This window comes from Lytechinus variegatus, chromosome 2, assembly GCF_018143015.1.
Source record: "Lytechinus variegatus isolate NC3 chromosome 2, Lvar_3.0, whole genome shotgun sequence".
Lineage (NCBI taxonomy): Eukaryota > Metazoa > Echinodermata > Echinoidea > Temnopleuroida > Toxopneustidae > Lytechinus > Lytechinus variegatus.
In genome coordinates this window covers 78,550,938-78,574,033 of record NC_054741.1, presented here as the reverse complement: position 1 = coordinate 78,574,033, position 23,096 = coordinate 78,550,938, and the positions used below count along the sequence as shown (strand labels likewise).

The following is a 23,096-nucleotide window of genomic DNA, read 5'->3' as shown; positions in this document are numbered from 1 at the left end:
AAGACCATTACTTTTGAAATGTGCATGTTTTCAATTCACCATCTTTATATGCAATATGTTTCAACCTGAATCCTTTCGATATAAGATCTGCTCTAACTTTATTACTATCTTCTAGTGATTAAAACAGTCTTTTTAAAGATAATTTTAGCTCAATTATTATTCCATTTGCACCTATTCGACTATTTAAAAATGACACTTAAACTATAACTCTGTTTGGGGTAAAACCCAATTAGGTTTGGGTCAGAAATTTCGAAACAATTCAATTCACTCTTTGTGCCCCCTTTTTGGAGAATCCTGGTCGCCCCCGTGGACTTTGAATCCCCAGCATGATACTAATCTTACTAGTAATGGGGTAAGCACAAATTTGTATTTTTTCAAGAGAATTAGGCCTATCAGATAAGTTAGAAGAGTGAGTGATACACAGATCAACTTTAGGTGGGAGGTAAGAGGGGACCACAAAAATACAATTGAAAAGTTGGAATGAAAGAGAGAGAGAAAACAAGAAACAAGCATCACGGTCGAGTGAGCGTCTATCGAGGGAAACCCTAAGGGATTGTATTATTATAAGATATTCCGCAGTTGCAGGAAAACGGAACGAAAACTACAGTATTATAAGATGTATTTGTGTATTGTGTTGTAGCTCAAAGCATATTCACAAATATGCTAGATATACAGGAGAGAAATGGGACGCCGATCGCTAATACAAATATAGCTATTATCACGACCTCTGCCTATTTAGCTTCCACACAGCAGGGTTCTTGGATAATTGGTGCTCTGTAAATGGGAGAAAGTTGGGAAACCGTGAATCATGGGTGATAGTAATACTATTAGGGTCATTTAGTAGAAATAGGCGCCCAGTTGGCAAAGCTCACGCCTATAGGTCGTACAGCCTTGACGGAAAACTTTACCTTTGACCGCCGTGGCATCGCTATTGGACCTATGATGGTGTGCGCGCCACCATACATGGCGTGCAGAAGCTGCATTGATATATCCTCTTCCTGACTTGTTTTGGGTCTCCACCATAATCGTATTACTGCCCTAATCGTCGGACTGCTTAATGTCTGCAACGTAGTACAAAATAGTATGTCATAGTGTAAGTATGCTATTCGTGTAATGCATGTATTGTTATTATTGCCTCTCTTTAGCTATAAAATGTGGTTCCGAATAATATTGTTAGGGGCAATTTATTTGTTTCTATTGTGGCTTGCTTAATAATTCATTAATTTCACTTTTCCTTCTCTTTCTTCCACTCCACCCTCTCTCTCTCTCTCTCTGTGACGTGATCTCCATTTTTCTTCATTTCTAAATCATAAATAGGGAAATTAATCGAAAATACAGAAATGGGATGAACTTAAGGTAAAGATAAAGTTTGTGAACAGGTATGATGAGTCTCGTATGGTGCGAGTGTAATTAATGTGAATGTTGGTGTTGCGGGATATATTTTTTTTTGTACTAGTTCTTTATATATTTCCCCCTTCTCTTGTAACAATCTGGTTTACATTTCTTTTTTTAAAACTGTACCTTATTTTGCGGAAAACTATATGCTCATGAACATATTTTCATATTATGTTTGTTTGTGTGTGTGTGTATGTGTATGGATATTTTGGGTGTGTGTATGTGTGAATTTTGTTTCCTGCAAATCATTCATGAATGTTAATTTTCATACATTATCATGTTTACTTTTCTTAGTATATATGCATATTTTTAGGCATTTTTTTCTTGTATTCTTGTATATTCTTGTTGATGTAAAATGAAGATATGTGAATTTGCATTCACCTTCATTTTACGTAAATTATTTTAATGAAATGCTTAATTAAAAAAAAGTTGATAAAAGTGAGTACATGTGGGTTGGTGGGTGGATGGGGGTGTGCTCTAGGGTGTGTGTGGATATAATAACTCATGTTAATGTACATCTGTAAAAAGGCCTTTTATCTTTTTATCTAAATTATAAAGGCTTATACTTCTCGTTTGTGGTTGTATTTTTATCAAATGTCTTTTTAGGATGTTTTAATATTTGGCAAAAAGAGAAAAAACTATATAATAGATAAAATAGGCCTACATTAAAAGTTTTTCGTGTTAAACGGATTGTATGCATATCAAAGTAAATATTGATCAATAATGGGTCCAAACTACCATATGTGATAACCCCTTAGCTTGTGAAAATAAGTATTTTTTCCCCAATCTAAGAGAACAATAATTAAATTTTATATTTCGATCAAGGTGACGATGTCGGTTTGAAGAAAATGAAACTAATTTAAAAGGAAGTTTAACTAGTATGATGGCCTTTTCAAATTAGATCCTTTTGCGTTTATTCAGATATTTTGTATAAAGAATACATGATTAACATATCCATTGACATTATCGTTGTGCAAGTGTCACTACCTGGCACTTGGTGACGGACATAAACTCAAATTTGGTTTATAAGTGAGTATAATGACTATCATTACTTTTGTGATAATTGACTTTCCAAGGTTCAAGTATCCTTGGGATATGGCTTTTTAAATGTGCCTCAATGGAGTCGCATTTTGCATTGTAATGACAATGGGGTGATGATATCCTAATAATGCTAACGATAATCGCTTGTACACGATATGAAATTCCAAATTAAAAATAAATGGACAAGAAATATTACAAATGAAATATATTTTAGAAATATGCGTAAGAAACATCACAAAATGCACTCTAAACAATGAAAGTATCCGAGGATCCCTTAAGATTTATGTTAAAAATGACTAAATTCTCAACCCTGATTTAAGTATTCTTGTCCATTATCAGTTTCTTTGTTTTTCCTTCCAAATAATAATTCTCTTTATTTTCAAAGAAGTGAGTAGTGTGTACTTCAGAAAATGACTGAGAACATTGTTCGTTCTTAGGTAAACTCAAGTGATAGGCCTACCTCAATGTGTATTAACATCACCTATGTCATGACAATTTTCATCTTCATAATTGAACTGATTGAAATGACTGTTATAAACACCCATCATCGTGGCAATTATTGTAAGTCCTATGTCATGGAGTATGCCCTGTAAAGCAGAATGTCCCCAGATGCTCATAATTAAGAGGCAAATATTTACAATATACAGCTTCGAAATGACACTGTAAGCAGGCTTCCTTTTTAATAACCAAATTCTTCATGGCGAGCAGATCTAATGGGTGTAATTACGTTCGAAAATTCATCAGTTTTTACTTGAAACTCGCTCAAGGCCACAAGCGCAAATTAAGGTTTATTAGCAAGCTCAATTTTCATAGAAATTTCGGAGCTAATTTCGATAAGTGCCGGACATTTTCATAATATTTTTCATCATTTTCCAGTTAACACCGTTATGAAATAAACAGTTAAATCTCGCAGACATTCTTAGCCCATGAGACAGGGGCTCTGTTCGTCATTTTTTTTTCAAAATTCAATACTATAACATTACTTTAGAATCCAAAGAAAAACAGGTGTATACCAAATTTATCATGGTTTATAATTCTCACGAGCTCAGACTATATTCGTGTGGATATGTATTATCTGCATATTTGATCGGTAAATAGTCACACCAACTGGACAAATATTACTCACCGTACACTTGAAGAGAAACGCAGACAGGTGACCCCCCCCCCCTTCCCACATTGTATATTTTATCATCATTGATAATGTGTTCTATCGTGTGGAATGTTGTACTGTATTCTAGTGTGTGAGAGATATGATAATAGACCAAACTGAAACTGAAAAATAATCAAAAGAAATGCAGAATAATTAATGAAAAAAACACATGCATGATTTCTTTTAAAGGGATGGTCCAGCTAGGCTGGAGATATTTATTGCTCAATAAATATAGTAAAATTCACAAAGCAACATGCTGAAATTTGATCAAAATCGGATAACAAATTTATTGAATTTTAAATATTTGCATTATTCGAGGGAAGCAGTTCTAAGCATGTTTTAATGAATATTCATTAGGTGGCCTGATAATGTCATTTCCCAACTTGTTCTTTTGTATTTTATTATAGGAAATAAGGTTATTCAAAATATTTCTTTTGAGAACTAAAACAATTAGAATGACAACTAATTAGGTGCATTAGTTATTTATTGCCGCAACTTATTTCATCATAATGGAGGCAAGTCATTTACACATGTATGAAAAATGAAATCATTATGATTTCATGCTATGGCATAAGAAAAGGGAAAGTGTGGACATCACTAGTCCACCTAATGAATATTCGTGACGATGTGCATATAACTGTTTTCACAAAACATTGATAAACTTTAAAATTCAATAACTGTTATCTGTTATCCGATTTTGGTAAAATTTTCAGCATTTTGCTCTGTTAATTTTACTCTATTTATTTAGATATAGATAATTTCAGCCCGGACCATCCCTTTAAGGTTCCATTGTTACCTTTCATATGCAAAAGATTGGTAAATATTGCGTAATTATTTACGATTTATCTGTCAATACCATTAATACATGCTGCTAACGTTACAATTGTCACGCAGATTCTTGTTCTAGACAACGACTGTTTGCCAGCTATTATTACACCAAGTAATCAATTATGAGATGACCCGTGACATGCTAATTCAAACCCTCATTTCGACCCTGTCAGTGGTTTAGATCAGAATATTCATGTCATGTTTACTTACCAAGATTAAGACAACTCCATGTGTGTGGTAAAATAGAAGTTAAACTAATGTGCACTACTGTCAATGTTCATTGTTTTGTCATATTGATTCTTATCGACATCAGCCATTTTGTAATTATCATTTCGTACTTGGAATCCACATTAGATGTATTATCAGTAATAATGATAATGACTGATGAGACACATTATAATGAATTAGAGTGCAGACTAATAAACTCATCTCCTGCACTGGAAGAGTTCATATCATGTGATATTACAGTGCCGGCCGCGGGAAACGTCACAGTGCCCCCTAGGGCGGACGCGGTAGCCCGTAGCGGGCATTTGAGGGGAGCGGACGCGGGAAGACGCCCGCGTCCACTCCCCTAGAAAATTATTGCCCTAGGGTACCGCCCGCGTCTATCCCCGGGGCACTGTGACGTTTCCCGCGGCCGGCACTGTAACACTAAAACTTTTCGAAAACTATCTTTCAAATCGGAAGCAAAAGGTAATAAGAGGCTGATAAAAGAAATAGAAAACTGGGAGCCCGGACTGAGAGAAGGGGAAAGGGGAGAAAGAGAATAGAGGGGGGGGGGTGAAGAAGAGAAAGAGGGAAAAGGTAAAATGGAGAAGGGATAAGGAAGGGGTAAAATTAAAACAAGAAGAATAACCTAGAGAGAAAGAAAAAAGAGGTGATGAAAAAAAGCGAAGGTGAGATAGAAAGAAAAGAGGGAAGGTGGAAGGCAAATAAAAGAAAGAAGGATAAAGAGAAGGAATAAGGGGTGAGAAATTAAAAAGGAAGGGAATTGAGAAAGATGAAATAGCGGGGATAAAAGTTACTGAAGGCGAGAAAGAGAGAGGGAAAGGGACTAAGAAAAGAAACAAGGAAAGGGAAAGAAAAGGATACGACTATTCTTATCAAAATACTGGAACCCCTCTCTAATTTTCATCATTTTTTATCCCCTTCCTGATTTACCTTTATCTATCTCAACCACTAGCTCTCATCTCTTCCCGATGTTTATCTGTGGACATCATTTTCATATGCACCTCTCATCATCAAATTTATTTTCATTTATCATTTAGTTCTTTCTCAATCCCTCTCTAAAACTCTTCCCAACATATAATCCTATGTTAAATTAAGCTACTTATACATTTCTATAGAATACAAGAAACTGTTGTTTCGCAATATAACGGAGGGGGTATTACAAATGAAGGGGAAGGGAAAGCAATAGAAAATAAAGAGGAGAAACAAATCAAGGAGTGAAAGGGTGCACAGAAAAGGAAGGGGGGAAAAGGGAACAAAGGGATAAAGGAAAGGGAAAAAAGAAGGAAAGGGAAAAAATATATAGAGGGACAGCAGAAGGAGGGAAAAAGAGAAAAATATAAAGGGGAGCAAGAAGGAAAAGAGTGAATAAATGGGGGGGGGGTGGGAAAGGGAGAGAAAATATACCGGGGGATATCGAGCGTGATGATTAAAGGGATTTTCGACTATATTGTATCGAGGTGAACCCGGACGGGCTTTTATTCTTCAACTTGGCTCGACTAACTCCTTTGTTCCCCGAAAAGAAGTTAGGTTTGATAGCTAGCGTTTGCGTGAGCACCCGCTAAAATTCTTAATAAAAGAAAAGAAGGGTTTGTATAGCTCCATTCTTGCTTTGTCGGCAAGTGATAATTAACTCGCTAAGTACCCATTCCATACAACACGTCATAGTAGCTTTCAAAAACATACTTTAGCTTGGGTTTAAGCATTTAAGCTAAATGCGTTAGGAAAGTTTTTCATAGTTACATATATGCAAATAGTTTTGTTGTTCTGCTCTGGAGCACATTGAGCATCTAATCAAGATGGAAAGTGCGATTTACAAATCTCATGTATTATTTTATCTTCCATATAACACTGAATTATGTATTGTATCAAGCTGTGGTTTGGTTTTGTGATTTCGTTTTATCATTTCCAATTCATATAACAAAATATATTCGAAGGAAAATATTGTTTTACTGAAATGAAATAATTGAATGTCTAGACCCTAAATGATATCCAACTAATCTATCAATATAAAACTGCAGTTCGTAAAAATAATAGGTTAATCTTTACTTCGACGATCATCATATAAGTGTATCAAGGATATTAATATTCGTTTTAAACCCATCTATAACTTTTTATGAAATTGCGCGTAATAAATGCGTTGGACAAGTAATCTTTACTTTGATTATGTTAATTATTATTATCTTCCCAATCCGAATATCTACCGATGTAACTAACACCGCAATCGAGAGCAGATAATGTAATCAGATGTTTTAGCAAAAAGACAAACTTGTTAAATCTGCAACATTGGGGTAAATTTATATTTTTTACATGCAGGGTGGGGGTTTTAAAGACCCGATTTGAACCGAATTGAAAAGAATATCCTTATTCATTGTTGTTGACGCATCAGATAATTAATACCCCCCCCCCCATTTCTAAGAACATCCTGTCATAAATTGGGAAGCGGATGTGATCAAAGGAGAGGGGTCGGCGTGGACGGGGAGCAAGACTCTCCCAGACTGCACAATAACAAAAGAACCAAATAAAAAAAAAATCGATGAGCACAACCAGTTTTGCTGGGGTTCGCTTTTTGATTTTTTTGATATTGATAAATGAGCACTGAAAAAATGTCAACACTCGGGGAAGGCCTTCGTCCGAGAGTATATGCATGTATCTATATGTCGATAAGTTTAGATTCATTGCGATAATAGCTTCGACGTTCCAGCCGGGGTGACCAGATTTCACAAAATTAAATACGGGACAATCGGCAAAGCACTACATAGGATCGACCGAGCCAGGCCCCAAAAACCAACAAAAAAAGGCCACACAATGTTAGACTTGTTAACAAAATATATCAAGAAAGGGAAGGGAGGGCTAGTGGAAGAACGAAGGAAGCAAGAAATGAATTGAGAGGAAAGAAAGAAAAAAATAAGGAAAATTCAAAGGAAAAAGTATGATTAAAACGTTGAAAGAATAAAGGACAGATAACGGTTTCTGTCATTACTTGAAATGAATAAAGAAAGAAATAATTAAAATAAAGGAAGGGAAGATGAATGAATGTGTGAAAGAAAAAATATATTGAGAGAAAAGTAAGAAAAAAGAGAAAGAAAGAAAGAAGGGAAGAACGAAAGAAAAATAATTCCTTCATTATTTGTAAGAAACAAAGACAGAAGAAAAACGGAAAGGAAACAGGGAAGGAAAGAAGGGAAAGAAATAATAAGGGAAAAGAATTAAAAGGGAAACAGAAATTAAAGAATAAAAGAAAAGAAAACAAATAACATCTTAAATCAAAAATTCAACCTACAATAGATCCCGATCACGCTAGTTTAAAAACATAATGGTCTATCACAAGATAATCGAAGTACATGTACATGTAAACATAGTGCAATGTACGTACCCTCGGATTTCCGAGGGTAAGTGCGGGCACGGCCAATATTATATAGCACGCGGGAAACCGCGGGCCCGTCTAAACGCCCTAGACTGCTCCCCTTGAATACCCTCGGTTAGACGCGAAAGCCCCCTAGGCTGTTTGCGTGCTCGGGCGTGACGTTTCCCGCGGCCGGCACTGTATGAAGTACATGTACGTAATTTATAGGAGGAAGGGTACCCCCCCCCCCATTTGGAGTCTGGGGGAAGGAAAAAGAATTCGGGAAGAGGGAAGTATTGAGGGAAAAGGAAAAGAAAAGTAGAACTAAGATATGATAAGACAAAACAACATATTACAAGGTCGAACTAAACTTGTAATTTGCACACTCTAAAGAGCGAATAGACTGGATGCCCTGTTGGCGATCATCTTTTTTTTGGGGGGGGAGGGGGGGGGGGGCTTGTCCAAAATGGCAAACAAAATGAGATAATTTTCTGACCCATTGATGAAATCCTGGATCCATCACTTTGAACACTTTCCCATCCGGGTGGAGCTCATCTCTGGCCTTATGTACTGTACAGATCTTCCTTTAGATGATCCTTGGGCTGGTACATCCTCAAACGTCAGTTTCATAGAACTTGTTATCAATTTTTATTCCTTGGTTCCTTGGGTTCTCTAAGAATAAGATATTGATTAGACGTTGTACAGCTTCATGTACGTCAATGAAGCCATACAACATCGTCTTCTTTTCTTGAATACAAATAATTTAGTTTGGATTCACATTCTGGATTCCCATAATTTAGAATCATTTCTCACGACACACATGTTCAGACTGCTGTCTTGGTGTTTCCTGTAGCTTATCAGGCTTCAATCATGGACCTATATCAGAACAGAGAAAGAGGGAGAACTCTCTTTTAACATAGGAGTAATCGAACGCCACACAACCCACCAGGACAACTCAAATCGTTTATTGTGATTATTATGACAATCATGGGAAAAGTGGCAAAAAATCTCCTCTTCATAAAAATGTTTTAAGTAAAAATGAAAGACATTCAGTGCAAAAAACAGTCGTGTATTGTCAATCAAAATATTTAAAGGCTCTGATGTAAAGAGTATGCACTTCGGACGTTTCATTTGACCCTGAGTAATTTTACCTGCAAGAGAACGCAAGGTCATTTTGTCTGTAAATATGGGTTTGTTTTGTTTAATATTCTGTTATACACATGGTTAAGGCAGATGGCTTTCTCTTTGGCCTCATTGGAATAAAGACAGAACTGTAAAATAGGAGGGAAAAACCAAAAAAAAACATGAAAACTAAATTTTACCAAGAACCTCGATATTTTCAATGTAAATTCTTATCAACATGGATAGCTATCCCTTGCCCCCCCCCCCCCACTTTCTCCACCTTCCTCCTCTCCTCCCCTCTCTCTGACCAATTGTTCATACTCTTCCCATCTTCTGAAATATATTTGCATATATATATTTAGCATATTTTATACATTTCGCATTATCACATGATGGTATCAATGCTGTTGATATTTAATATGACTTGGGGACAAGGAGATTTTTTTTTAAATCACTTGTGTCACGTGTGTCTTTGACACTGACAACAATCGTTGACATTGACCATCAATGGAACTAAAAATGTAACACAAATTATTGTAGACACACCCTGACCAAACAACTTTAATCATAAAATGCCAACGATATTCCAGCTCTGTGGCAGTGGCGTATAAAGCCAAATTTTGCTTTTTGTTAAGAATTAGGAGAGTTAGCCTTCATGGCTGCAATTGAAAGCTTTATGTCCCTATTAAAATCGAAAGCAAACAATCTGATCGGAAAATGCAGATGATCGTGTGAAGTATAATGTACATGCACTTACATTCTTCTATGTCACTAGGTTGACTGAAAAGATCTCAAAAGAATTGGTTTCAAAGCGAGATATTCATCACAAATTTCATATCAGATCAGAGACTATTTTGAAAGGACATTGCCGACACTACTTACAATTAATCTTCACGTGATATGTAATTCCATTGTATATGCGTATATACAGAAAGCAGCTATTTCACTGTTCAGGTTATCCTATAATTCGAAATAGACTGTATAGATGAATGAGTATATAGAGCCATACATAGGATCCATGCATGAACTGTGGTACAGTAGATTAATGCCCCTGTTTCAATTTGCATTATTTTATTTCTTGATTCAATCACCATTAAAAACTAACCAACATACATCGGTAAGATATCTGACATAATTTTTCTCAATTTCATTTCTTTATTTTTGTTAATGCAGGTAGCTGTAGAATGTTATCAGATCACATACACGTCCAAGGCACGTAAACTGCAATAGGCATACACCAATGGTAAGTATAGGTTAGCTATACGCCAGGGCGGTGCATGGTAGTTTGATTAATTAATGCTCTTTATGGTGACATTATGGTTGTAAAGGTCACGATAAAATGTTTAATAAGGACAGGTGGGAGGTATACATAATACATTCCCAATGAGAGACATTCGATGCATTTCCAACTTCCAAGATTGCCAATACCCCTAGGTAGGTATTTTGCAAATATACGTCATGCTGTACACAACGAAGCACTGGTGCACCTGTCTTGAGAACAAGCTATATTCATTGATAAGGTGTTCTAGGTTCGGGTTGTTGTTTTTTCTCCCAGGGTGCCATTTCATTCGATTTGAGCGAGTCGTCAATCAGACCTTCACTAATTGTCATGACCACAAACATGACCTGCAATATCCCAATAATTACGTCATGTTTAATTTTGGTATAAATATCGTATATCGATGTGATCGTATCCTGCTTCTCGAACGATCGCCATAAAGATGGCATACGATGATCGTAAGATCTTCGTAAGTATTCACGATTGGGTTATCGTAATGTTCTACGATGTACTTAGCGAGAAGTACTACTTTTTTTTTCAAAATCTCAGGATCATAGCCCTAGCTTAAATACGTAGCCCGTCGTAAAATGCATGTACGATCGCACACGGACATCGTACGTTTTCCGTACAAAAACGTGTATATGGCTCTTAACACGATAAACGTACGATGGCCGCAACACAAACTTTTAGCTACCGACGATGCCACCAAAATATCGTAAACTAATCCATCGTACAAATGATCGAAGCAAATGGATATAGGGACATAATAAAGAACAGTGGTCCTTATTGCAAAGTTGCGGTATTAAAAAATCAAACTAAAATTACCATCGATAAAAACTTTTTTTTAAAGATATTTTGATATATCGCAATTCTGTGTAAGACCGGGTCTAGGTTTCTTAAATGAGCTATTTTTCTAATCTATCCCTTTTCTCATAACGGCCAGTGAAAAGAATTATACGACAAGAAACTCCTGTTGCTAGGCAGGTGATATACACTTCCTGATGAGAAGATTGCGAAGTAGAAGGAAATACTCTGAATCGCATTATTATTGATAATGTAAGATTCTACTCATCTCTAATTTCGGTCAATTCGTTATCATCACAGGTGGATTTTCATATATTTTTTTAGATATTCATGGTCTTTACGATTCAATTACTTTTCTTGCATAAAATAATGTTTCATTTTTTTATGAATTGTAATTTTGATATCATAAAAACTTGTCAGTCGACAGTGGTTTATGAATGATTATAGGCATAAAATGGATGTGATTTTTTATAGGAATACTGTATTAGATGTCGCCTTATCAATTGAAGTACATGAAGGTCAACTACATTAATTTGAGAACTCTTTATTGAATTGAGATTGGATATTACCGACAGTTTAATGCGATCTAGAGCTAACTAGCCAATTGGAAAATAAAATGTTCAATGGTTTCTACAAACTACTGAAAAAAATATTCAAACTTGCACCATTATGGTTTGGAGAACCATTTAAAGGTGTATCTTTGCACCTTTCAAATCGAAAGAGACAAGATCTCACCTATGATTGGTGTTCCCAGCGTATCATGACCATTGCTAGAAATTGAAACTCCTTGGCAAGTTGAAGGCTAAATTTTTGACCATTTTTTTGTGCAAAAGAATCGACTGCAAACATGATAGTATTGTTTTATTTACCATAGCTTTATTCCAAATAATTTGAACTCACAACTGTTGGGTCACGATCAGATTATATGGATCATTAAATATTATGCACGATTAATACGGGAATAAAAACACAATGAGCTCATCCAAACAGAACCAGTTTCCCTACTCAAAGATAAGCAGCATTAAGGATAAAAAATATTTGAATAATTTTCCCTGATGTCATTTTTTTAACTTTGAAAAACAAGATCATAGCATATCATATTTGTAAACAGTGTTGTTTTTTCTTGTTTTTATGGGTTTTCTTTTTATCTTGGGAGTGTTTGGATCAGGGAACTGTTTTTTCGACATGCGTCGACTCTATTCGCATTTGAGTTTGAATACACTCTTAAAATAGTTGGGCAAAAAAAAATGCCCAACTTTTGACCTACCCTGGGCAACATACTGTCCACACAGCTATTGGTTAAAATCTGCCCAATTTGGGTAATAAAAACTAATAATTGGGTAATAAATTTGCTCAATTGGATAATAATTGCCAAGAATATATATATTTTTGACAAACATTGCCCAACACAGTCATGAATCAAAGGTCGAGTCTACACACTGTGTAGACTCGACCTTTGATTCATGACTATCACAAATCAGTAAACGACTCATGCTTGACTCTGACATGAAGATTTACTGTGTAGCGTAGTATAATTTTTTTTTAAATATTTACCAGTGGCGTGATGAGGGTGACGATGGGTACTGTGGCACTGTTACTATAAGATGCAAACTCCTGCCAGTGAATAGAACATACCCCAAAATCGACTGTCCTAAATATTCTGATACACTGTGAAAAAATTGGGCAATATTTTACCCAATATTTTGCCCAACGTTGGGCCGATAGTCAACCCTACCAACTACTGGGCAATATTTTACCCAACGTTGTTGGGTCAATTATGTGCCCAACTGTTGGGTAATATTTTGAACTACATTTTGGGGGACATTAATTTGCCCAACTTTTTAATAAAGTTATTAACCCAACATCTGGGCAAGGCCTACACTCACTTCGTGTACCTGGTCCGTGTCGATCCGGAGACCTTATCCGAAAGTGCTTTGCATGCACAATAACGCTGCATACAAGTGCAAGTGCATATCTCAAGTGAGTGAAGCAAAAACAAAACAGCGTCAGATATATGTCATGTATGTAGGCCTATTCTGACAAATTCCTTACAAATTATGCTTAACGTAAAGTCCAAAATAAAAAAATTAAAAAAACGTTTAAGCAACTCATCTATGAAAGATTCAGCGAGGCTCCCCAGCCCCCAGTCATCTAGAAGCTCCTCCATATCTTATCGACCGTGTGTAGCATGCTGCAAGCGCAACTCGTGATCGTAAAGTTTCGCAACATTTACCACTCAGCAGGGCAATTACTAGCCCAACAATTGGACATCTGTATTTTGGCAGCGGCAGAGTAAAAATTTGCCTAAGTATTGGGCACATAATGCCCAACAAAACAATAACCAACGTATATATTACCCAACAAAAAAATGACCAACGTAAATTTACTCTTTTTTTTCACAGTGTACAGACTTGGAATCGATCAGATTTTGAAGATAAGTTATAAAAAAAAACATAACGTTCAAAGTCAAACCATTACACCACGACGTTTCAAATTCAGATGTTCTATTTGCGTATCATAAATAAATTTGAAGAGTCTCTTTCTTGCCCAAGGCGGCATGAATTTATTGATGTCAAGCCTAAATTACTGTGCCTTGCCTACAGATAATAAAATGCATATTCGCTTTTTATTTTTATTTGCAGAATGAGATGCTGTCACGTGGAGTGAAAGGAACCTTGACGGAGATGTTTGACACCTTCCCTTCAGTAGTATCTGAGTAATCTAACAAAAAAATGGCATCATTATTCTCGAAGAATCGGAGGAAAAGTGCGTCAGTCGAGCTGAATGAAGAGCCGCCAGAATTTGAGCTTCTATTTCTCGGAAAGTCGGCCACTGAACGCAAGATGGGTCGCGAGTGTACATCAGGGCTCATCGGTGACCTCGTAGAACAATCACGAGGAAAGGAACTCAAGGTCGTGCGGATGTCCATTACGAGTAGGGGTGTACGAGTAACAGAAGGTTCGGATCCGAAGAAACAACGAGATACCTTCATACCGATCTATTCTATCAGCTACGGCTCGGCTGACAAGCACTATCCGCGTGTCTTCTCGCTTGTGACAAACTTCAGCAAGAATGACCCGAACATCACCCAGGGTCGTAAGTCGACCATGCCATTCTATTGCTTTGCCTTCGTATGCCAGACTCCCGGGATCGCAAGGGCGATGGTGGTATACTTATTGCGTTCTTTCAAGACTGCTTACGAGGGTTGGCGAAGAGGGGTCAAGAGTCAAAGGCTACGTGATAAGATCAAAGCAGGCCCAGGTCACAACAGTTTCAATCCACCTCGTAGCGGAGATGAAAAAAGCGTTGCGGACACCATGGCAAGACTAGACGAACTCACTGGGACGAATCAGAATGGAAGCGATAAAAGTTCTGACACGACACCTACCGAAGAGAAAACGGTCACCCCGCCAGATGAGACAGCCACTCGCTCTGATAAAGTGGTGTCATGGATGGACAAATGGCTAGGTTTAGGGTCGAGTAAAACATTCAAACGGTTACCGAGTAACGATTCTTCATCATCACCATCAGCCAGCGAGATCACCGCCCAGGAGAATGAAGCCTTTGCTGAACGAGAGGAAGAGCACCAGGAATTCGTTGACCCCTCAGCCATGTTGAATGAAGAGATTGATATTGTTTCTGAGCTACAGGATCCCGAGGTTCAGAGTGTGTTCGAGGAGATTGCAGAATCGAGAGCCGCTCAGAAAGCTAAACTATTAGATTCACTCTAAAATGATATTATACTTATTTTTGGTTTTAGAATTCAATGTCGTTCCTTTTTTGTTCTGTTTAACTTCACGAACATTAGTTTCTGCTTATGCTTTAGAGTTTTCCCCCGGGTTTTTCCACCACCTCCTAGAAATGTGTCTAATGACTTTCCACAAGCGGTCCGTAACAGGTTTTCAGTGTCAATGCCTTTCTGAAATATCGAGTTCCTCATGGGAAACATAGTTCGTGTTAGAACCGAAATGTAATTTAATGTAAAAGAAAAGTTTGCTTTACCGATAATTGAAAACACTCTTTGAATTCTATAAACTCTATTACAGAACAGTGGCAAATCAAAAAAAGTTAGTAAGTTATTTTCCCATACACTTGTACTTTTAAAATAGCTTACACACTCATGACACTTGCACCAATGTATTTGGGAAATAATACGGTTTAGATCCTAGGTTTGAAATTTTGGGGATAAATACAAACTAATATAATGTTTTATAGCTGCACCAATTGCTCGATCTTATCTACGAAACATGCCTCATTTAAATTAGAACAGTGAGTAAAGATACATGATGAAGTGAAAATTTATTCTAAATGCTCGTAGAAAACATACCAATCAACTCTTTTTGCATTACTTTACTTATTTTTATTCTGTGTCATATACCACGGTCATGACGGTTTCACTAAGTGTTTGATAAGGTTTCAAAGTGTTTGTTATTTAAGTTTAAAATGTTGAAACTGTTAATCTTGGAGTAAAATATTCTGACTGCATCGTTTATCGTTTCATGACTGAATCACACATTCAATCCGTCCTACCTGATGCCTGAATTCTTCCATTTTCTACTTCTTAGTAACATTCTTTCAATACTCGCACGTTCTTCCTCAAGATAAAAAAAATATTTTCAATATCAATTTATCTAGATTATAGATTATATTTTAGTATCAATTTGTTATGCGATAGGTTAAAGAATGAAGATAAACGTCAGTAGATTACTTATTTTTCAATTTGTGTCTGTTTCTTCTCTATACAGTTGTGACATAAAGTGTATTACAGAAATTTGTACTTAATTCTAAAAGAAAATATGAATCAATCTCACTTATAATTCTAAATATTATATCGAGAATATTAGATCATATCCTTTTTAAAATTTCCATCTTGATACATTAAAAGGTTGATTATTCTACAAAAAGGACGTTACGCGGATTGTTTGAATGCGGTTTGCATGACTGTCATTTTCCGCAGACTGATTCTTCCTTTCCTGAAAATATTTAATACATAGAATAGTATTCACTAAGAAAATGCCGAAAATTTCATCAAAATCGGATAACAAATAATAAAGTTATTCAAGTTTAAAAGTTAGCAATATTTTGTGAAAACAGTCTTCGTGAGTATTCATCAAGTGGGCTGATGATGTCACATCTTTCCGTTTACTTATATTATTACATAAAATGTTTTTTTTTCATCATTTCATGCTTGTGTGAATAATATGTCTCCTTATAATGAAATAAGTTACAGCAATAAATATCTAATGCACTAAATCAGATGTCAATCCAATTTTTCAAGTTCTTGGAGGAAACAAATTGAATAAACCTATTCTCATATAATAAAATACAAAAGAAAAGTGGAGAGGTGACATCATCAGCCCACCTAATGAATATTCATGACGACCGTTTTAACAAAATATTGCTAAATTTTAAAATTCAATAACTTTGTTATTTGTTCTCCGATTTTGATGAAATTTTCGGCATTTTGCTCAGTGAATTCTACTCTATTTATTAGGAACTAGAAATTCCTAACCCTAACCCTAAATACTTTCAGCCCGGACCATCCCTTTAAAAGTATTGACTTCAAGAGATTTTATATGTTGATGATGATAACATCATCATAAGCAGTGCCCACTTGGAGAACCGTTTTCAAAACTGAAGTGGCTCCCCTGGGTAAAATATGACGTTATTGTTGTTTTCACTATTATTGATGTTAATATACTTGATCCCATCACCATATTAGTCATTTTTAATCGTAAAACATAAATGTTCGAAAATAATAAATCGATCACCTGTCATTATTTTCTTAAAATAAATGAATAGAGACTGTGGGGAAGGGATGTCGTGACAGTGAATTACTATGAGAAGAGGGATAGCAAGGATGGCAAGGTAACAGGAGAGGAGAGAGAACTAAAAATATGAATATGAAACAAAAAACGGATAGGATGGGGACGGAGAGAGAGGGGGAAGAAGGGGGACGGGAAATGATAAATGCACAGCAAAAACTGTGGTGTTAACCGGTTTACATAGAGGACCACATCAGTTATTTTACACCGGTGTTAAATTGGTGGTGTTAGTTATACACCTGTAGGTGTTATTAAAACCCCTTTGGTTGTTACATTTATACTCTTCGGTGTTATGTTCAATCTCTAGGGTGTAATTTTAACACCTCAGGGTGTGGTCCTCTCTTAACACCAATTGGTGTCAGTTTTAACACCACAGTTTTTACAGTGTGGAGGGCAATGTGTTATAGCTCATTTAAATAGTTCGTTTGTTGCAGTTTGTTATTCTGAAAATGAGAACAGGGTTTGATTATCCAATCGTTGTTTGGTCAATACGAAATAAGGTTTGATATTTCAAAAGGTCGATGGACCAAATTATGAATATTCATATTCAATAGTTATTTTTGTTATAACAAATTTTGTTTTGATTTTTCGATTAACCTACCTTCGGAATACAATGCCAAAAAGTTTCGATTAAAAGACCCTTTTATTTTTGATACATGCTATTTAGTTTTTGGAATGAGAGTGCCTGTATCGGTAATAGGAGTCAGATGATTATGGAGGAGGATGAAAGGTATGTGTGCTTAAAACTAGATTGGTGGTAAGAGAGAAAATAACCTAGTAGAACGTACGAATGTATTTCACATTAGATGGGTTTTATCAAGAGAGATTTATTTCGATGGCGTAGAATGATGACAACCAAGCGAAAATGTAGAGAAGATTTTGAGTAATACATCACCCACAGGGGGCGTCCTCTACTTTTTCTAAGCAACTATTCATTGAATTCGGTTTGTCGCTCAACTGTGGGGGGGTCAATTGTTAAGTACTTTTGCTTATTTTGACTACGATCATCAATTTCCTGGAGCTGGGAAAATATGATTTGAGATTTAAGATTGTAAGTCATAATAATATAAGGATGGTGAAGTGATAGGATTGGTATGAGAGATCAAATAGATGTAGGAGGTTGGACAGTAGTAGTGCAGCGCGTGGAGTGTGGAGGTAGAATGGAAAGAGAGGAAGGGTGGACGTGGACGATGGATGCCGTATTGTTCAATACTGTTGTTAGGATGTGTGGATGCAAAAAGGTACAACAATGTGGGTCCCATTTGGATGGTTTGGAAATAGTATACGCGAGATAGTAAAAGCAGAAGTAGAAACCTCTGCAAAGTTTTGAAAGGAAAAAATGCTGCCGATATGATTACTACGTTGCAAGATGGCGCACTTTATCAAATTGATTATTGTAGACTGAATATTGATATCATCACTTAAAGAGTTTCAGTTTCAAATCATAAGTAAATGATTACAATACAAGTATCGTGAAAAATTAACAATTAAAGCGGGATGCAAGTAATATAAACTATCACAAATCAATAATTTACACTTAAATAAATATCGCAAACCGAAATATGGGTGAATTACTAATACATCTATGTTAAACCAAAATAATAGTTCGTCACCATTCAAATTCATATGAAAGCGTATATCCTTGAAAATTTAAGATCTGATATGTCTGAGGAGTGTAAATTAAAATGTGTTTTATTGGTTAAATATACCAATTATACCTGAAAATCATCCGATAACGACTATACTTATTGGAATGTTAGATGATATTCGGTATAATTCACAAAATCAACTCTTTCCTAAAGCTGGAAACGAAATTTTAGCTGGATACGTTTCACAATAAATGGTTTGCAATTCTGAAACAATTTTTTTTTTTTGGTTTGCAGTTTGCACGAAATTTTAATTAGGTTGAATAATTTCTATATTTCTTGTATTTGTATTTCTGGATGCAATTGGTGCAGAAAGAATAATGTTTGTTGATATCAAAGGTATTTGCGCATCAGTTTGGTTTCGAATTGGAAACTATTGGTCTAATATCTGAGCTTCGCGCCTTTTCACACCATGGCAGTAGACTGTCATAAAGTTAATCAAGTAATAAGGCAAGTGTCAGACTTAATTAAAAAGTCAATTGCCATCTTGTCAATCATCGGTAATTTTTCCTTTGAAAACTAGCGGTTCTTTGTGGTTTTTCGATTTCATTGTTATTGGAATAATTGGAAGTGACTGAGATTGCAATAATCCTTATCATCACAGTTTAAGAACAATATACTTAACCCGCTTAACGCCCGTTAGCCATTGCACGGTGTCTACCCAGGGTGTCTACTTATTATGAGATGAATGTTAAGTTCCAAGAGGAACTGAACATTCATCTCATAATTATACATGTAATAGAGTGGAGAGAAATAAAGAGAACTTGATCGATGTAAGATTTGAAATATCTGTCAATCAAATAAAAGAAAATAAATGACATTTTCTGAATGCAACAGATAAGCCTTAGGGCTTAACAACATGGATCGAAGATGCACTTCAAAAATGAAATCTATACCCCTTATAGATGTAATGGAAGCACTATTATATTTTGATGAATTGCAAATAGAACATTAACGGAACTTACATGAGAGCTTGAAAAATCCCTTGTCAATCAGAATTACCCTTGAATAACCATGCCGAGAAGAGGTTCAAGCGTGAAGTCAAATTACTTTAAAAACGATAATGTCATTAAAGATATAACACAGGAATAATTTAAGCATATATAATTCATTAGCTGAACATATTTTTAGATAGTTCAAATCCTTGCTTTGTCTAAAAATTGTGTTATAATGTGAATCGTTTTGTTTTTAGTATTGTACTTTGTTCGATTTATTGAATTTCATTGTTTTTTTGTCTATAGGCGTATCCCGCCACAAGCCTCAGCTTTTAGGGTATACGCCTTCTTCTTTGAACCCAACATGTACATATTCATATTTTTCATAACAAATTGATGTATGTATGAATTTATGTTTATGAAAAATGTAATGAAATGGAAGAAAATAAATGTTTATTTGAATTGAATTAGATTGAAAAAATAATTGTATATTAATATCCATTGATCTTTACTAGGAGCTATTTAAATTTGTAATCTTTAAATTTTAACTGAATAGAATGAACATTATGACTTTTGATAATTGTTTTTGAGATGCTGATGATGAAGCTGCTGATAATGATGATGAAGATGATGATGATGACGATGACGATGATGACGCAGGTGATGATCACGATTATAATGATTACAATAATGATAAAACTTTTGATAATGTAATCAAGAAAATGTCATCTGTGTATGTAGAAGATATCAAAAATCTCAACTTTTGTTACTAAGACACTGGAAAATTTAAAACAAAATTTTCGGCTATCCACTTCAGCTTTTATCAATTAAACGATGAATGATCATGAAATCGATAATATAAAAGCATCCCGAAAAGGCATTGCTATAACACAGGAATTGAAACTGATATGATAAACATGATAAAGATAACGATACTATGTACGCCTATAATTTTTCATCTATTTTTTGGTGACACGACAATTGCTCTGGTCTTAATATCTCAGAGGGCATTAAGGTTAGAGTTAGGATTTCAATAGAGTTTTTTTTAGTTCAGAACAATGTAAATGTAAGGATTAGGGTTTATTTAGTTTCGGAGATTAGATTGTTATGTTTGGCTTTACAACGAGCAGATTTTCCATCGAAGCAAATGTCATGGAACCATTTTTCGAAAAAAAATAAAAATAAAATAAAGAGTAAATGAGGGTAAATGTTTTAGCAATTGCAGTTGATTTTTTTTTCATGATAAGTGATTTTCTTTTTAAACAAAAGTCATTTATCGGTCAATTTGTAGCTTTACAGTATATATAATGTATATTTAATTCATTCTTGACGTTCAAAATAATGAACCATATATAATTCTTATGAAGAAAATACTCAATTAATTTCTTTCTGGTGCTAACGAAAGACCTAAGTAAAATCAAGCACGTTCATTCATTGTTGAAAATAAAATTCAGGTCAGGTAGAGTTTGAATTCGTAATATCAAAACATACTGTTCGTTTGTAGCATTAATTACTATTGAAGGGAAGGTTATAGGCAGTCGTGCGAATCGCTATAATAATATTTCTTGATTGAAATGTAGATAACAGTAAACGAGGGTTCGGCTCTGTATACACATACAGGAAGAATATTCACCTATATTTATCTTTGCCGACTTCTTAAATAAAAGGGACATATATTTTCTTTTTTGCATGGCTTAGGAATAAGGGTTATCTCAATTTAAAGGAAAGCTTATATACCTCTCACGCAAAATAAGGTATCAAAGTAACTTAGATAAGTTCAAAGTTTCTCTTATAGAGATATACTTATTCAACACTTAATTGTTATTTACCGTTGAACCCAGTGTCTAATATTGAATTGTATCTACATGTACCTTCTTGTTTATTCTTACTCTTAAAGATCATTAGCGTTTAGGAATATAAAAGAACCGTTATTATTATTGAATCCTGCTTGTTTATAATAATTATATTTATCCAGAGAATTGGGAACCTTTAATTTGGTAAATGACAGGTTGGCACACCTTCTAAACTCTATGAACGGTTTCACTCAAAGACATTATGTTTCCGGAACAATACATGAATACATGTCTGCAAGTGTTTTGTTCAAAATACAAAACCATGGCTAAGGCGAGGCGGAACAATATTTTGAAAAGGGCTTTCATGAGCTTTTGATAATGTATGTATCGAAATGTCGAAAATAATCAAAGCCGGGAATCACCGTAGCTTTTGCGGGTGCTTTCCCTTCCAAATTTGAAAATAGATGATGGCGTAAATACTTAAGTGCGAAAGGTATATCACCAACAGATTCAGTATCAAGTTTAAATAAATGTATGACAAATATATTGCAAAGCTAATTGACGTGCGTTTCTTCACCACAACGAAATTGGAAATGCATTTTTAATTTGTTTTAACGCTTGATTAAAATCAACATCACACCACAATGGTAAAATGAATAGGAGGATTATAGCAAGAGAGATAAGTCATTGGCATAATGATGTTTAATACTTGATTATTTAACATGTTGTATAATCTATTAAAAAGACCAACGCAATGAATTTTCCTTAGGGTTATGAATAACTGTAACAGTAATATCAAGCGCTACCTCAATATTTTCATTTAAGAAAATAGACATCGGAAGCTTAAAAAAAATAAAAAAATATATAAATAAAATGGGAGTCCTATCGGTTACAGAAATAATATTACAACAATAAGTGATGACGTCTTGTTGCGAAGTCACCTTGAAATGTGTGCAGAGAACGTCTAAGGAAAAATAGGCAAATGTAACTGTTGGATTCAATGCGGCGCTCTACATGTGTATGGTCAAGACTGTTTTGCGTGATTCTTTTTTTATATGTATATATTTTACTATGTTTTCAACAAACTAGAATTCTATCATTAGCTTCTTCTGTTTCAAGGTCAAAAAATCTTCTGTTCGGACATTTGTATAATTGTTTTTTTTCGGGGGGTCGTTTTATAATCATATTTTCTTGACGTTTCTCCGTCGTTTTTAGATGTTTAGGTGACAAGTTTTCGTTATAGGGCCCGGTCCCAGTGCATTACGGATGCAAAGAGGACGTAAAACGGAAAACATTCTTACCATCCGTTGGAAAACGCTATGCATCCGTTTTGTACTCATTGCATACGTGCTTCATACGCTCTATCCATCGAGCATCTGTCCACTGTGATTTCATCTGCAAAATAAATGAGCTGTGCAAAACTTTAAGAACGGATTGACTTTCCGCTGTGTACATCCGCAACATATACGAGCAACAAACGTTCCATGTCCGTTGGCATCCGTTAAAGGTCAAGTCCACCTCAGAAAAATGTTGATTTGAATCAATAGAGAAAAATCAGACAAGCACAATGCTGAAAATTTCATCAACATCGGATGTAAAATAAGAAAGTTATGACATTTCAAAGTTTCAATTATTTTCAACAAAATAGTTATATGAACGAGCCAGTTACATCCAAATGAGAGAGTCGATGATGTCACTCACTCA

At 35.2% G+C, this 23,096-nt stretch overlaps 1 protein-coding gene across 2 annotated transcripts; it reads left to right on the top strand.

Moving 5' to 3' along the window:
* The first annotated feature begins 563 nt into the window (after window positions 1-563).
* On the top strand, window positions 564-15,904 carry LOC121409152 (low density lipoprotein receptor adapter protein 1-like). Of its 2 annotated transcripts, none has more exons than XM_041600991.1 (3): window positions 564-1,081; window positions 10,284-10,353; window positions 13,836-15,904. In XM_041600991.1, exon 3 carries the CDS (start codon window positions 13,926-13,928, stop codon window positions 14,922-14,924), a length of 999 nt encoding a protein of 332 aa, XP_041456925.1. In that variant the 5' UTR covers window positions 564-1,081; window positions 10,284-10,353; window positions 13,836-13,925; the 3' UTR covers window positions 14,925-15,904. The 2 variants fall into 2 exon arrangements, with proteins under 2 accessions (XP_041456925.1, XP_041456926.1); XM_041600992.1 differs by lacking the exon at window positions 564-1,081 and adding an exon at window positions 10,124-10,142.
* The last annotated feature ends 7,192 nt before the right edge of the window (window positions 15,905-23,096 follow it).